At 36.4% G+C, this 18,018-nt stretch overlaps 1 protein-coding gene across 3 annotated transcripts in view; it reads right to left on the minus strand.

The window, feature by feature from the left end:
- Positions 1–559: 559 nt before the first annotated feature.
- Positions 560–18,018, minus strand: part of PPP6C (protein phosphatase 6 catalytic subunit) — a 37,227-nt gene continuing 19,768 nt past the window's right edge. For all 3 annotated transcript variants that reach the window (XM_072631916.1, XM_072631917.1, XM_072631915.1), the window contains 5 exons: positions 17,867–17,932; positions 15,827–15,968; positions 10,204–10,283; positions 4,518–4,727; positions 560–2,839 (listed from right to left, as the gene is read on the minus strand). In XM_072631916.1, coding sequence (XP_072488017.1) covers positions 2,591–2,839; positions 4,518–4,727; positions 10,204–10,283; positions 15,827–15,968; positions 17,867–17,932 — 747 coding nt within the window. In that variant the 3' untranslated portion in view covers positions 560–2,590. The remainder of the gene's footprint in view (positions 2,840–4,517; positions 4,728–10,203; positions 10,284–15,826; positions 15,969–17,866; positions 17,933–18,018) is intronic.

Below are 18,018 nucleotides of genomic sequence, written 5' to 3' on the forward strand. Positions count from 1 at the left end.
AAGTACATAAGAGGGTGTCAGTAAAAGGGAGTCGATGGCAATTAGAAGCAGACAGTGCTCACTACAGCCTAGGATATTTTATTAGAAACCAAGTATGTTGAAAAAAGTAAAAAATAAGTCACCCCCATTAATACAACACAAATGATTTCACATACAACCTACAAAGGGAGTAACAGATCCTCCTGCCTACAAACATATTAAGACTGTCAATTAGCTCCCATACCAAATGATATTTATTGTTCTATATAGTACATAGCCCTTTTTCATGAGATGGAGTCCAAATATTCCTTCTTAAGTTTACAAAAGTCTAATACATTCACTCTTCCTTGCAACTGAGTAAATCTAAACGTTCCTTTTTCTTTCTGTAAAAAGCTATTACACTTTTGTTGACAAGAAATTAGGCATGTCCACAACTGAGCAATGGCTGCTGGATTATCATTAGCATATGCCTTACCAGTGACATACAAGTGCAGTCCCATAAAAGAAATAGTCACATTGGAAGGAGAATTTAAACAATGACAATGATATAAGAATAGAAGTGTCAGAGGGTAGGGCAGGGTACTAGATATAACTAGTTTTATTGATACAACTTAAAAGCAGTAGAGGCTGAACAATTCAATACAATTTATAACGGAAAAAAATACTGTAATAAGGAGGTGTTCAAAACAAACAGGAGTTATTTGCATCATATATCAAAAGATCATCAATTTCCAGTGTTCCACAATTAGTAAAATACACAACTACGGATAGTCCCATAAGACAAAAATACCTTTTTTCCCCCTGAATTCAACTGGGGTCAAGTCAGTAATACAAAGCTACTGACCTGACATTAGTTCAAGTGTGTGCAGAAAAGTGTCCAAGCCACTTCTTTTTCTGATAATTAGCTACATAATCAAAAGCTACACAAAGGAAACTGTTAAGGGAAGGGGTGAAGTGATGGAGGAAAGAAAACAGAATCTCCAATTATTGAAGAAAATTGAAATCCAAAGGGAATTGTGCTCTTCATTTCCCCAAACATAAAACCAAACCAAAAGTGTCCATGAAAAACAATGTGCCAAGGAGAACTTTAGCTACAGTGATTTTTTTTTTATTGCATTTCAGGGTGACCTGGAGGTTATTTACCTAGAGGGGAAAAGTTGATTTTCAAAACTACCTGAACAGATACTAAAGTGCTTTATTAAAATTGGCTGGCTTCACAAGATTCCTGGAATGACAAAAATGAACCACAGTCAAGGAATACCAAGATAGTTCACAAAATGGTCAAAGCCAACATGACTCACAGCCACAGCTCTGAGATGGGCTGCTGGAACACTTGTCCTTCTTTAGCAGACAGCTGCATATTAAAAAGTGATCATCCCACCACTGTAGGTGCTCACACTACTCACGCAAAGCCTCAAACATGATATAGAACTTTAAGGAAAGCTCCAACTTGTCTTCCCCTTAAGCTTCAAAGTCTTTAAGGATTTACTTTTCACATATATGAGAAGCCTTGACTCTTTTCATTTTTCCAGTTGCAACCAATCAAAACTCTTAAGGTGAAAGGCAAGTGTTACAGCAAGAGGAAACCATGATTTTACTTAATGGTACTTGTAGATGGATTGTAAACTGAGTTAATCTCAATCCACTAACTGGTATCAAATTAATACATCAGCATTACAAGTATTAAATGTTTCAATACTACCTACAGAAGATAGAACCAAAATATTCATATGGCAGTTATGTTCTTTAGGCACAGTTTAGTGATTTTTAAAAAATAAATACCATTGAATTTCAATTCAAGTTCTAAACCTGATAACGAAAGAGTTAAGATATTCTTACTTAGGAAAACAAGGTATACCTTTAAGCTAACAATGGAGGTTGTTGTTGAAATTTCTAATACTTAACCTAGCTGGGTTTCATTTAAGATTCTTTTATTAAAAAATACAAGGAAATCTGAAAAAGATTGGTACAATTATTTTAACGTACAAAGTCATAAGCTGGAGCAGGATTTGCATTTTGCCTGGAATTTAAAAGAACAACAAAGAGGGCAGCCCTTTCGACCAATTTATTTTATAGCCACTTAAAATATCATCCAACAAAGGACAATGTTTACAGCTGGGACAGGTGTACACAACGCAAAGGCATTTACAGTCCATCGTGCCCACTGAATAATAACTTTGCTGCTGAAATTTCTTAAAACTTATCAAACTCAAAAAAAAAAAAAGCTGAACAATACAAAAGGAGGGGAATATTTCGGTGTGGTCTGTTCTTTCCAATTTGCTTTTTTTAAAAAGGAAAAATGTCCTTTCCCCCCCAAACCAGTAATAAGCAAGAACTACATGCACAAGTGTGGATGTTAAGACATTTCTCAAAGTCTTTGCAAATAAGTCCAAAGTGGGGATGGGATGGGGAGGAAATCAATAGAGAAACATTGCTATAGACACCATAATACACAATAAATTTAGATAATTTAAAATAAAAAAGGGGGGAGGGGAGGCAAGAGGCAGCATTTCAGCAGCAAAGTGCTCAATAAAAAGTATATTGTAGAGGGGTAAATACAAGGAATTTGGGGAGAGGGTAGGAAAAGGGATCAGCAGGATGGGCGAAGGCCTCAAAGGAAATACGGCGTAGTTGTTCTAGGAGGAATTACACGTTCTGAATCTGGAACTGCCCGGAATAACTTTGGTTCTCTTGTATTTACATCTTTGAAGACCATGATTGAGGCGATATTTCCACAACGGTAGCAATAATTGGGAGCTGACCATACTGTCACCAGCTTTTCATCAAACATAAATTTATACCCTTCATGCACCAGTTGATGTGCTCTGCAGATGAGTTTTAAGTTGTTGATGTGAACAAACTGCAATATTAAAAAATATATATAGGCCTTGTAAACATTCAGAGAATAAAAATGCAACATGCACAGACTATTAAACCTTTAGTCATTTAAATTAGCAAATCCTTATTCAATTCTACATAAAGAGGTAAGTTTTTCATCAGGAAATAAAACTTCAAAAGTCTTTTCCTATTTACAGTAACTCTAGCAGCTGCCAGATATCTTACTTACAAACTTTGTGACTTCTGACCTTCTCGTGGTCAAAATTTCATCATATATAAAACAGAGGTGATGATATTGGCAATGCCTGGTTAAAAGAGTGGTTTGAGATGATCAAATGTGATAATGTAATGTAAAGTGATATGTAAGCCTTTTTTAAACGATACATGAAAAATATCAGGTATCATAATGATATAAGTAGGGATCATTTCATTCTTTTTACCTGTACCTTCAATGCTTAATTAGCTCAGTGTCTGGCACACAGTAGGCACTTAATAAATGCTTGCTGACAGTGTGACCATGGGAAACTCAATGAGAGGTCCCTGAGCCTCAGTTTCTTAACTGGTCATACAGAGAGGAAGCCTGAACTACTGACTACTTCTCAGATTTGTCATGAGGACAGCAATGTGTAAGGCTTAAGGTGTTATAAAAAAAATATGTTATAATCACTTATTACAACAAGCCACTGAATGAACAGAAAAAGACAGAGTCCAGTCAATAAGTCAATTCATCACTAGAAAGAATTTTCTCATCTACTCAAATGGAATACCAGAACCTACAAGTTCAATGCAGCTATAAGGAACCAACTAGAGAATGTATCCAACACTCCTATCAGGACTTCTTAAACTTTTTCCACTCCCCACCCCTTTTCATGTTTCAGGGTGTCACATATCTTGAGGGCATGTGCAACGCAAAGTGCACGTGCTTTGTGTTCACAATCAAGGTTGCAGCAAAGTTGCAGTATGCAACACAAGCAAACACTGCCCAAAATGCCTCAGAATTCATTACACATTTGATTTTTAATTAATTTTTGGTCACTGTGTGTTCAGAAACTTTTGCTATTGCCAAATTTTTTGAGACCCCAGAAACCCACAGTTTAAGAAGCACTGAATAAAGTATATTGCTACTCCTACCACTCTCCTCAGCTAAACAAAAGGTTATCTACCCACAGTCACCAATACAAAGCCATTATTTCTATGATCAACCAATTAGTAACTGGCCAATCTAGAGAACCAGGAGGCTCAAGTATCTATGCTTTTGATCTCAGATCTGCCACTTATTAACTGTGACTCTACATCACTTGCCCTCTATTGATCTATTTCCTCATCTGTAAAATGAGGAAGCTAAACTAACCAACCTCTTAAGGTCTCTTTCATCTTGAATATTACATATGATACAGTTCCCTTCAGCTCTAAAAGTCAGTCAGTCAGTCAGTCAATGAACATTTATTAAGCTCTTACTAAGATATGGCAGGCACTGTGCTAAGCACCAGGATACAAATAAAGGCAAAAGACAGTCCTGACTCTAGAGGAATTCACAGTCTATAGGGGGACACAACATGCAATGAATGTGTACAAACAAGATGCAGACAGAATAAATTGGAGACAATCAACAGAGGGAAGGAACTATGATCCTAAGATCCCTTTTCACTACAAAATTCTTTAATTCAATTTATGCTACATTAATCAAAAATGATTTTTACCTCGTTTGTGACCTTCGCTCCAAAAAGCCAACCTGCTCCCCGTGGACTGATTGCCCAAGTATCCACATCTTCAGGATCTGACCATACCAAATCACAAAATGCTCCTTTGTGAGGAATTTCCTGATTCCTTTCAATGGTTCGGATTTGATCCAGTGTTTTGATATCTGGAGAGAGACCACCATGGACGCATAAAATCTGCTCATCTATTAACTGGAAGAAAATGTGAAGAAAAGAGTTAGTGTGAAATGTTTTCAAGTAAGATTCAAAAGTATAATTACAGAAAGAATTCAAAGTCATCAAGTTAACAACTTTGTAACTTTGATCAAGAGAAGGCTCAAAACCACACAAACCAGGATTGATTAAAAGACCTGGAGATGTTTAGCATGAATTAAAAAACTAAGGGGAACATGATTTTTGTTTCTTCAAATATCTGAAGGCTTGTCACTTAGAAGAAATAGATTTAAACTCTTCAGTTCCAGGGGACTCAAGAAGTAAAAGTAACATTCTAAAACAATATAAAAAAAGCTGTCTGATAAGGTAGTAAGTTCACCATTACTGAAGAACTTGAGAAGCTAGATGGACACTTAGCAAGAACATGCACACAGATGTCAGAGGGTAAGTGAAAAGAGCAGGAAGGTTTTCAGGTTCTAAAACTATATTAAGAGAAGTTGGTACAAGAAGGAAAAGCTCAAGTACAAAATTCTGAAGGGACCAAAGAGAAGTAATTCCAATGGGGAAAAGGAAGGCTTATGAAAAAAGGAAATACCCGGGTCCCACCCAATTTAGGTATTTAAAGATACTATCCGTGAGACAAATTCTCTAAGAGTAGTCTCACAGGGCAAAATCTCAGAAAGGGCTAAAGGTGCTAAAGAAACAACAGCTAAGGACAAACAAAAGACTATGGTGGGGGGAGGAGCCAAGATGGCGGAGTAGAAAGACACACATATGCTAGCTCCGAACCTACAGCCCATAAAATATCTGTAAAGAAGAACTCCCAACAAATTCTGGAGCAGCAGAAGCCACAGAACAACAGAGCAGATGAGATTTCTGTTCCAGAGAGACCTGAAAACCTGCCGCGAAAGGTCCCTCGCGCCCAGGACCCAGAGCATAGCCCAACCCTGCCTTGGCCACACAGCACTGAGAGGAGCAGATCCAAGCGGGCCTCAGGGACAATATCTCCAGCAGCCATGCAGGTCTCTCCACCCACAGGTGACAAAGGTCGGTGAGAGGGTCTCTTTGGCTGGTTGAGAGGGGAGTGGGGTGTCCCCATAACTCAGGTCCCCTCGGGAGGCGGGGGGCGGGGGGGACAGCAGCGGACAGGGGCTCCCCAAGCAGGCAGGAGCCAGGATCCATTGTTGAAGGTCTCTGCATAAACCCCCTGAGGGAACTGAGTCCTGTGTGGAGGCCCTGTCCCTACCTGATCACCTGAACTTGATCTCACACTGAATAGCAGCCCCACCCCCACCCAAAGCCCTGCGGCTGGGAAGCAGCATTTGAATCTCAGACCCTAAGCACTGGCTGGGCGGATCTGGAGGCGAGGTGGGGGTGGAAAGAAAACTCAGAAGTCAAGTCACTGGCTGAGAAAATGCCCAGAAAAGGGAAAAAAAATAAGACTATAGAAGGTTACTTTCTTGGTGAACAGATAATTCCTCCCCTCCTTTCTGATGAGGAAGAACAATGCTTACCATCAGGGAAAGACAGAAGTCAAGGCTTCTGTATCCCACACATCCGAAATAAATATACCATGGGCTCAGGCCATGGAAGAGCTCAAAAAGATTTTGAAAATCAAGTAAGAGAGGTGGAGGAAAAACTGGGAAGAGAAATGAGAGAGATGAAAGAAAAGCATGAAAAGCAGATCAACACCTTGCTAAACGAGGCCCAAAAAAATGCTGAAGAAAATAACACCTTGAAAAATAGGCTAACTCAATTGGCAAAAGAGGTTCAGAAAGCCAATGAGAAGAATGCTTTAAAAAGCAGAATTAACCAAATGGAAAAGAAGATTCAAAAGCTCACTGAAGAAAACAGTTCTTTCAAAATTAGAATGGAACAGATGGAGGCTAATGACTTTTATGAGAAACCAAGAAATCACAAAACAAAACCAAAAGAATGAAAAAATGGAAGATAATGTGAAATATCTCATTGGAAAAACAACTAACCTGGAAAATAGATCCAGGAGAGACAATTTAAAAATTATGGGACTACCTGAAAGCCATGATCAAAAAAAGAGCCTAGACATCATCTTTCATGAAATTATCAAGGAAAACTGCCCTGGGATTCTAGAACCAGAGGGCAAAATAAGTATTCAAGGAATCCACAGAACACTGCCTAAAAGAGATCCAAAAAGACAAACTCCTAGGAACATTGTGGCCAAATTCCAGAGTTCCCTGGTCAAGGAGAAAATAGTGCAAGCAGCTAGAAAGAAACAATTCAAAAATTGTGGAAATACAATCAGGATAACACAAGATCTAGCACCCTCTACATTAAGGGATTGAAGGGAATGGAATAGGATATTCCAGAAGTCAAAGGAACTAGGACTAAAACCAAGAATCACCTACCCAGAAAAACTGAGTATAATACTTCAGGGGAAAAAATGTTCTTTCAATGAAATTGGGGACTTTCAAGCATTCTTGATGAAAAGACCAGAGCTGAAAAGAAAATCTGACTTTCAAACACAAGAATGAAGAGAAGCATGAAAAGGTAAACAGCAAAGAGAAGTCGTAAGGGACTTACTAAAGTTGAACTGTTTACATTCCTACATGGAAAGACAATATTTGTAACTCTTGAAACTTTTCAGTATCTGGATAGTGGGTGGGATTACACACACACACACACACACACACACAGAAACAGAGAGCACAGAGTGAATTGAATAGGATGGGATCATATCTTAAAAAAATGAAATTAAGCAGTGAGAGAAAAATATATCAGGAGGAGAAAGGGAGAAATGGAATGGGGCAAATTCTCTCTCATAAAAGAGGCAAGCAAAAGACTTTTTTAGTGGAGGGAAAAAGAAGGGAGGTGAGAGAAAAACATGAAGTTTACTCTCATCACATTCCACTACAGGAAGGAATAAAATGCACACTCATTTTGGTATGAAAACCTATCTCACAATATAGGAAAGTGGGGGAGAAGGGAATAAGCAGGGTGGGGGGGAGGATGGAAGGGAGGGCAATGGGAGGAGGGAGCAATTTGAAGTGAACACTCTTGGGGAAGGACAGGATCAAAAGAGAGAATAGATGCAATGGGGGGCAGGATAGGATGGAGGGAAATATAGTTAGTCTTACACAACATGACTATTATGGAAGTCATTTGCAAAACTACACAGATATGGCCTATATTGAATTGCTTGCCTTCCAAAGGGAAGGGGTGGGGAGGGAGGGATGAAGAGAAGGAGTTGGAACTCAAAAGTTTTAGGAACAACTGTCGAGTACTGTTCTTGCTACTAGGAAATAAGAAATACAAGTAAAGGGGTATAGAAAGTTATCTGGCCCTACAGGACAAAAGAGAAGATGGGGACAAGGGAAGGGAGGGATGATAGAAGAGAGGGCAGATTGGTGATAGGGGCAATTAGAATGCTCGGTGTTTTGGGGTGGGGGGAGGGGACAAATGGGAAGAAAATTTGGAACCCAAAATTTTGTGAAAATGAATATCAAAAGTTAAATAAATTAATTTTAAAAAAAACACTATGGTGCTGTTTTTGCTTTATGATATATTGAAGAAAAGACGTGAATCAAAAAAAGTGACAAGACCTCCTTCCACTCAGGGTGGGTAGGGTCATGAAAACAAACAGCAAGAATGCAGTTCTGAGCAATTATTTTGGTTCTGTTTTCTCTGCCAAAAAGAATGACCTCTAGACCTCTGGCAAAAGACTTTGTGAGTCTTGGCAAATCTCAGTATCTCTCAGGGCCCCCAGGCAATTGTCAGGTGCCAATCTGCTTTAACAGAAGATATTTCCCAGTGAGTATCTAAAAAAGCAAATAGTGATCACAAGAAGCCAGCACAGTTTTGTCAAAAATGGGTCGCCAAACTAAACTCATTTTCTTTACTGACAGGGTCATTAAATTTATAGACTGAATAATGCTGAAGATACAGGTGACTTAAATTTTAGCAATGCATTTGACAAAGTTTCTAATGTTATTCTCACAAAAACAATATGGGTCAGACAATAATAGTTTCATGGCTTCAGAGCGGTTGCTGAAAAGTGATTAGTAGTTCAATAACAACTTGGAAGAAGGTATCTACTAGAGTATAACAAAAACCTGTTTATTCCAATGATATTTAATATTTTTACCAATGACCTGGATAAATGTTTTGATAATGACTGCTTATCAAATGTGTAACTGACACAAAGCTAAGGAAGACCGCTAATATGCTATATGATAGCAAGAAAAAATATCATTTCAGATATGGTAACTATCACTCTAAGATGATGACATTTAATAGGCATTATGTAAAGTTGTGCAGTTGACCTTGGAAAAAAATCAATACAAAAACAGGGTAAAATGGCTAGACTGGAATTTATCTGAAAAAATTACCTAGGAATTTTAATGGACTGCAAACTTAAATGACACAGCAGTTTCCAATGGTGGTCAACAAAGTTAATGCACTTTGAGGCTGCATTGAGAGAGGTATATAGGCCAAGCCTGGGGAGGTGATAGTCATCTGGTACTCTGCTCTGGTCAGATCTTATCTGGACTATTAGATTCAGTTCTGGATAATATATTTTAGGTAGGATACTGCTTTGTCATTGTATATAGAGGAAGAAAACCAGGAAGAAAAGCCTTGAGATTATATTATATGAGGATTATGTGAAGTGCCTAGTGTAGAGAAAAAAAGACTTGGAGAGCAAGTTGAAAATGTTCTAACCATCTTCAAGAATCTAAAGGACTGTCATTTAGAAAAATTAGATTTGTTTCACTCAGCCTGTGAGGGCACAACTAGGAACAAGGAGTGGAAATCTCAAAAAGGTAATTTTTGGTTTGAAGTAAGGAAAAAATTCCTAACAATTAGAACTATCCAAAAGTGGAATTAGCCGGCTAAGGAGAATGCCTTTCAGTGAAGGTCTTTCACTCAGCAAAGATTACATGTCCATTTATCTAATATGTTATAGAGGAGATTCTTATTTAATAGCCCTCCGAAATCTCTTCAAACTCTGAAATGCCGTACAATCAGAGAAAAAGAATTATGTACCAGGCAGGGAGGGTTAAACTAAAGAGGAAGCATGAAACAAGTGCTAAATTTGAAGGAAGAGGGTCTTTGAGTTTAAATGTGCTTTGCTACTTATTATCAGTGAACTTGATAATAAGTCAGTAAACCACTCTGATACTCAACAGTCACATTTCTAAAATTAGGGGACCAGATGTGCAGCATGAAGACATAATATCATGGATAAAATGCTGTATTTGCACTAAGAAAGACTTGGGCTCAAATCGAATCTCTAATACTTACCAGCTAGGCAATCAATTTCACTCTCTAAACCTGTTCCCTTATCTGTATCTTCTAACTCAAAATGTATGCTACTAAGACTAGATGACTTCAAAGACCCTTCTCTCCATAAATCTGTGATCATGCAACTTTTAAAGTCTCTTCAAACTTTATAGTCTTCAATAAAATAATTAAACATTAAGCACTGTAAATCAACATTTATGAGACTTAGAAAAATATAGAAGTGTTTTTATAAACTTACAGCTGCTACTGTGAGCATATCAAAGACTTTGGTACAGTATCTCCAAGCATTAGCATTCCCATATTTGGTTTGGCACTCATCTGCAAAAGGAATAAGAATATCAGTATCTTTCCATAAATCAATGGTTAAATTCTAAAACTGAAAGATAAAAATCAATAAAATGCCTCATTCCAGCATTCCACGTTCTAAGGTTCCTTCCAGATAAAATATTTAGTTCCTTTTAGCTCTACCACTTCACTATTTTAGGTTATTCAAAATAATCCCATAAAAGATTAAAACTTTCAAATGTTAGTCTGGTATGTGTGTGGAACAGCTGGGGTAACTGAAAAATTTGAAGGTAAAGATATATTAATTCTCTCACTATGATTTAATTAACTTTAAACAAGGAATGTATATAGAAATCACTTATTGCCACCTTTCAATTATAGGTATGGCTAAATTCCCAAGAAGTAGTATAAGGAAGCTGTTTGAACTAGCAATTAAGATTTCCATTATCATTTTGTTTTATCATCTCAGCTCTGGGAAGGTATGGTGTAATAGACAAAGCACTATGTTTGAAATCACAAGAGAAAAGTCAAATCTGAGCTCTGTCATTTACTCTCTGTGTGACCTTAGGCAGGTGAGTTTCTTCATCTATAAAATGAAGTGGAGGCAGAACCAAGATGGCAGAGTAAAGGCAGGGACTCACCTGAGCTCTCCCCCAAACCCTTCTAAATACCTTTAAAAAATGAGACTAAACAAATTCTAGAGTAGACAGAGGGCAGAGTGTGAGTTGAATATGAAAGGATAATATCTAAAAAATAAAATTAAGTGGTGAGAGGAACATACTGGAAGAAAGAGAAAGGGAGAGGTAGAATAGGGTCAATTATTTCACATAAAAAAGGCAAGAAAGAGCTTTTACACAGTGGAGGGGAAGAAGGGGAAGGTGAGGGGGCAGAACAGACTCAAAGAGAGAATAACATACATACATACTCAATTCATATCTTATTCACCCTACAGGAAAGTAGGAGGGATAAGAGAAGGGGGGGGGATGATAGAAGGGAGGGCAGTTTGAAGTAGGGGGTAATAAGAAGCAAAACACTTTTGAGGAGGGATAGGGTGAAAGGAGAGAGACAACAGAATAAATGGGAGAGGAGGGAAATAGGACAGTGGGAAAAAAATTTGTAGCAAGTTTCTCTGATAAAGGCCTCATTTCTATAGACGTGAGTCAAATTTATAAAAATAAGAGTCATTCCCCAACTGATAATCAAAAGATATGATCAGTTTTCAGATGATGTAATCAAAGCTACCTATAGCTGTAAGAAAAAATACTCAACTCACTATTGATTGGAGAAATGCAAATTAAAACAATTCTGAGATACTACCTCATACCTATTAGGTTGGTTAAAAGGACAGAAAATGACAAATGTTAGAGAGGATGTGGGAAAAATAAGCCTTTAGTGCACTGCTGGCAGAGTTGTGAACCAATTCAACCATTTTGTAGAGCAATTTGGAACTATACGCAAAGGGCTATAAAAACCATGCATACCCTTTAACTTAGCAAAACCACTACTACATCTGTATCACCAAAGAGATTAAAAAAAAAAAAAAGGAAAAGGACCTATACGTACAAAAATATTTATAGCAGTTCTTTTCTGGGGATAAAGAATTAGAAATTGAGAGGATGCCCATCAACTGGGGAATGGCTGAACAAGTTGTGGTATGTGATTAGGATGGAATACTATTGCACTATAAGAAATGACGAGTGGAATGTTCTCAGAAAAACCTGGAAAGACTTGCATGGACTAATGCAAAGTGAAATGTACTGTGTACAAAGTAATAGCAATATTGTAAGAAGATCGGCCATGAATAATTTAGCTATTCTTAGCAATACAACAATCTAAGAGAATTCTGAAGGAATTATGAAGAAAAATGCTGTCCATCCCCAGAGAAAGAACTGAATACGGACTGAAGCATTTTTTTACTTTACTTTCTTGAGTTTTTTTCTTGTCTATGCTTTCTTTCACAACATGACTATTATGGAAATGTTTTACATGACTACACATGTATAACCTATATCACACTGCTTGCCTTCTCAACAAGGAGCGGGGAGAGGAAGGGAGAATGTGGAACACAAAGTTTTAAAAAGGAATGTTAAAAATGTTTTTGCATGTAACTAGGGAAAAATTAAATACTAAATAAGGATTTGAGAAAAAAATGCCAAATAGAGGGGGGAAAAAAAAGAAATAAAATTTGAATAAGATTCCCCCCCTCACCAAAAAAAAATGAGGAGGTTAGACTAGATGATTCCTATAGTCCATTCCAACAGTAAGATATTATAATCTTAAACATATAGACTATCTGGGGATCGACCTACCAAAGCACACAAAAGACTTGTATAGATTCAATCATAAAGTGTTACTTAAGGAAATAAAGAACAATTTAAATAAATGGAAGAATACTCAGTGCTCGTTGATAGACCAATATAATAAAAATGACAGTACTATGAAAATTAATTTAAACTTTTAATGCTATAACAATCAAATTACCAAGGGGATACTTTGTAAAACTTGAGAAAAATAATAAAATTCATTTGAATAAATGAAACAAAAGATTCAGAATAGTAAGAGAAATGATGAAAAGAAGTAGGGATGAAGGGAGAATAGCACTTCCAGACCTTAACCTACATTATACTGCAGCAGTCATCAAAACCATACGGCATTAGTTTAAAAATAGAGAGACAGATCAATGGAACAGACTAGATGGGGAGAATCAAAAATGACAGAATTCAATAATCCAATATTTGATAAAGTAGATAATATAAATTGCCTAGGAAAAAACTCCTTATTTGATTTTTAAACAGCTGCTGGGAAAACTAGAAAGTAATCTGGCTAAATTAAGCATAAACAATGTTAAGCAATGTCAAGTGGTCATCAAAACTTGTCTTTCAGAGTTGCCTATGTTGCGACTGTCTGATGCCAACCAACACCTTACACATATTCCACAGTACACTCTAAATGGATATGCCACCTTAATATTAAATATATCATACTACGTAAAAATGAGAAGAGAAGCAGATCATATACCTCTCAGTTTTGCACAGGAGACATATTATTAAACAAACAAGAGATAAATACAATTACAAAAGATAAAATAGCTAACTTTGATAACGTGAAACTGAAAAGCTTCTGCACAGACAAAAACGAATACACATAGAATAAGAAGGGAAGAGGCTGAATAGGAAAAAATTTTTTTAGCAGATCTGGTTTGGTATCCAAGATATGTAAAAAACCAATCAATCAGAATGTGTGTGTGTGTACGCGCGAAGGAAAAGCAAAGTATTTACAACCACGTGAAAAAATGCTCTAACTCACTAGGAATCAAGAAAAACAAATCATAAACAACTCTGAGGTTTCACCTCACACACTGAAACTTTGCAAAATTGACAAAAAAATAGCAATACTTAATTTTGGAGGAGCTGAGGAATGAGACCACACTCATATTATTGGTGGAGCCATTCTAAAAGAATACAACCATTTGGAAATTAAATTTGGAATTATGCAAATAAAAAACTAAAATGTCCATTCATACCTTTCCATCTCAGAGACTTCATTAAAGGAAACTAATGATGAGAAAAACATTCTCCTATATTCAAAAATATTTACAGTAGAACTTTTGTTATGACAAAGAAATGGAACAAAGTAAAAGTGCATCGATTGGGGAATGGTTAAATAAATTGTGGTATGGAATATAACTGTGCTAAAGAAATTATGTGTGATGATTACAGAGAAACATGGAAAGATGTACAAGAACTGATGCAGAGTGAGGCCAAGAAAGCAATATATGTAATTGACTACAACAATGTAAATGAAAGAACTACAAACCAAAAAACAGAAGCAAATAACAAAATTACAAAGATCTAGTAGAATCTAATGAAGAGATATAAAGATACCTCAAACCCACTCGATTGTGGAGGTAGAAGGTCAACAACATGTTAAACATTATACGTTTTCACACTTTTTCAATGTATTGATGAGTTGTGATTTTTTTTTTCCCTTTCAAAAAATATTATTTGTTATAAGGGATGTATCTGGGAGGGGGAAGGCAAGGCATACTTGGGATAACTTTGATGAAGTAAAAACAGGAGACATCAATAAAAACTTATTTAAAAATTAAACAAAACAATCTTTAAATTGTTCTGTATTGGGCTGAGATCTTAGTTAACCATACCGTTATCTTGCAATATTTATAGTTATAAGACCAGGTCTTTCAAAGATTCAATATTTTACATCAGAACTGATGAACTATTTGCATTTAAAAATAGCTTCCACTGCTGATGGCTGTTGAATTGAGGGGTGAGGGTATACATTTAACAAGATGATAAATTTTGTGCTCTTCTATCCTTCTCTTTAAATATATATGCAAAGCACAACAATAGATAAGATATTATGATCTCCTTTACAACAGCCATTATTTGAAGTTGCAATAAAGTAGAAAACTCCTTACGTGTCTTACAGTGGAGAAATAGCTGAAGAAACTATGGTACAATCAGCATAATGGAATATTTTAAAAGAACCTCTCCCTTTTATGCTCCCTCACATATGCATTCATATATTTCTAAATATTACAGGTGGTATGTATTCTTATATATTATTGTGAAAAATCAGTCTCACTATATGTGTCATGTCTTCTTTAAGTCTCAAGAGAACAAAGACTAAGTATTATCTAAACTTTGTATTTGCCACAAGGGGAAAGGGACAGTGCTCTCTATACAGAAGTACTTACTAAATGCTTGTTGCATTGACTCAGATAAAAAGAAATAATAAAGAAATGAAATAATGCTAAGTGAAAAAAGCTTAAACATGATCTGGAATTACATAAACGGAAAATATACATACAAATATGGAGGAAAGTGAACAAAAAATGATGTTGGAAAGAGGTACCGAAAGTAAGCTCTCAAAGGAATTAGTTCTAGAAAGGGTTTTTAAAGGTTATCTAGGACAACCTCACTCTTTAATTTTAGAGATGAAGAAAATGAGGCCCAGAGAGAGAAAGTGAATTTCCCAAAGTAACAGAAGTATTAAATAGCAGAACTGGGTTTCCAACCCAGGTCCTCTGATACCGAATCCAATACTATTTGCACTTCATCATACTATCTTATGGATTAAAAGGTTTTCTTTCAAAGTTAAATTAATTGTAAAGTTAAGTTCAGTTGATTCTATTACTGCTTAAAGTACTAAATGATTTTCTTAGAAGAGAGCTAACTCATTGAAAGACAAAATTCCTCTGAAATCTAGTATTTAAGACTTTTACGTCCAATTTTTCTGACCCTGGCTTCCAGCACAATTTTCCCTGGATTCTCATTAGCAACGACAGTTTTTCTTCAAGGAAAATGAAGAAAATTTTCCCTTTCAGAAAAACATACAGAATTCTATTTTAATTAGTAAGCTATACACCTGAAATGAACAATACTGCCCCAACTCTGGAATATTTCATTAGTTAATATTTATTAACAAACACTACAACATTCACATTTTGAAGCTGATGAAAGTGTTTTTTAAAAGGTAGAGATAAAAGAAAGTTGTAAAGTACAACCTTTGAAGAGAAAAATACAAAACAAAAAGAGATGGGAGAAAAGTCTTACCATAAAATCCATAAACCTGTGTTATCTGTCTACTCTCATGATTTCCTCGTAAGAGTGTAATGCGATCAGGCCATTTAGCCTTTAGTGCAAGAAGGTAAGTAAAGGTCTCCAAACTGTAGTAACCTCTGTCTACAAAATCGCCCTGCAAATTAAAAGCACACAGGTATTAGCAACACAGTAGTCAGGACGATCCTATCATCTACTAATGTTTTCCTTCAATAGACCTCATTGTGACAAGCCATCCTACATTCCTAAAACTACATTAGCAAAGCAGATGTTCTAGAAAGGCTCCCATGATGGACCACGTGACAAAACAGCAGCTCTTTCTTCCAAGTATCAACATAAACATAATTTAAACTGGACGAGGCTCAGTACTAGATAGTTACCTATCAATAAGTAAGCATTATTTTTTGACGACAGAAACTCATCAAACTGTCTCCTAAGACACAGAAGGGTCACAAGCCTGTGGTAGATAATGTCAACAACAATGACCTGAGGCTTCTTGAAGCACTTCCCTCCCTTCACTGGACAGATGAGGTAATACAGACAGGGAACACTGCATAGACAGATAAAAATCAGCTGATGTGTTGGTTGATTTTACTCAACTACTTTTTTTTGTTATAAGGGATGGTACAGTGGACAGAAAAGGGGAAAATATATTCAGAAATGAAGATGTAAAAACAAGAGAATGACAAAATTTTTCAAATGAAGAAAGACAAATACATATACTTAGAATAATTTCAAAACCTGATTTCTCACTCTCCTGAGTTCACACCTTTTCAAATATATATTTGGTATTTTTCCCCTATTTAACAACCCCCTTAAGTTTTGCTTAGACCAACATTAAATTACTGAGTACATATACTAACTAAAAAGAAGGTGCTCTAAAAGTCTTCAAGATTAGAAGCCTGTCATAGGAAAATTATGTAAAGATAAAAGTTCATTTAAATGACAATCAGGAAGAAAAATGACAGGACACAGACCCTAACTGGTTTTGTGACGTTAAACAAGTCACTTCACTTCTTAGTCTTAGTTCTGAAGTGGACATTATTTCCCCTCCCCCCCAGAGCCCCTGGGTTGAGAAATGTCTGTTGAGTTTCTAGGCAGGGTTGGACCTAGTAGGCACTTACTGTTAGTGGCTACACTTTCTGTTGTACTCCTTTGCCTAGCAGCTGCTTGGGCTCCCTTCTCTGTTGTGCCCCCTTGCCTAACAGTACCTAGGAAACCCTGTGAAAACTGTTCTGTGAAAAATGTGTGCTATTGGAACCACAAGGCTGTACCGGGAGGTGCTAAGATGCTTAAAAGGCACACACACCTTTGTTCAGGGCTGCCACCTTTGTGGACAGCTGCAGGGCTAATAAAGACGCTCCCAAATTCTCAATTAACTCTTGCCTGTGCTTGTCTCAGTCTGTCCATTTCAAGTTCCTCATCCATATAAGGAAATTAAAATAAATGATTTCTAATATCTCATCTAAATGGAAAGTTCTAGGTCTCTGAAAACAGTAAATGCACCCTAATATTAATTTGGCATCAGAAATATTTTTAGAATCACAAAGAGCAAATAAGTAAATTGTCACCTTAAGGGAAACAACACTGAAATAAAAATACTTTCTGCAGAATATCTCTGTAGACCTGTACCATTAAAAAATCAAAACAGAAACTCAAAAAACTTTGAATTCAAAGGCACCTCAAAGGGAATCTAGTCCAAAGTCAACTGAAAAAGGAGGAATTCTCTCCTCAACCTTTCCAATAAGTGGTCATCCAGCCACTTGCTTGAAGAATTCCAGTGTCAGATAACTCTCTAAAACTGCTCAGATTTCCTCTTTTGGAAAGCTCGAATTGATATAAGATTTTTCCTTACAGGGAAGCAAAATATTTTTCCATACAGTTTCCAACCACTGATCATCCCTTTGGTCTTTAGGATCAGAGTAAGTTTATTCCTCTAGGAATAAGTACCTCCCATGTGGTATTTAATCATCTAAATGACTAAAACACACCCATTTATACTTAACTAACTACTTATCACCAGTATTTACATACCATAAATATGTAGTTTGTATCTGGAACTTGACCTCCAGTTCTGAAGAGTTCACAAAGGTCATAGAACTAGAAAAGAAAAATAAGATAACCCTGTCATGTATTCCTGTTAGCAAGCAAAACTATAAAACCAGTAACTAAATATAAAAATTACA

The sequence above is a fragment of the Notamacropus eugenii genome, chromosome 1, assembly GCF_028372415.1.
Source record: "Notamacropus eugenii isolate mMacEug1 chromosome 1, mMacEug1.pri_v2, whole genome shotgun sequence".
NCBI classification, from domain to species: Eukaryota; Metazoa; Chordata; class Mammalia; order Diprotodontia; family Macropodidae; genus Notamacropus; species Notamacropus eugenii.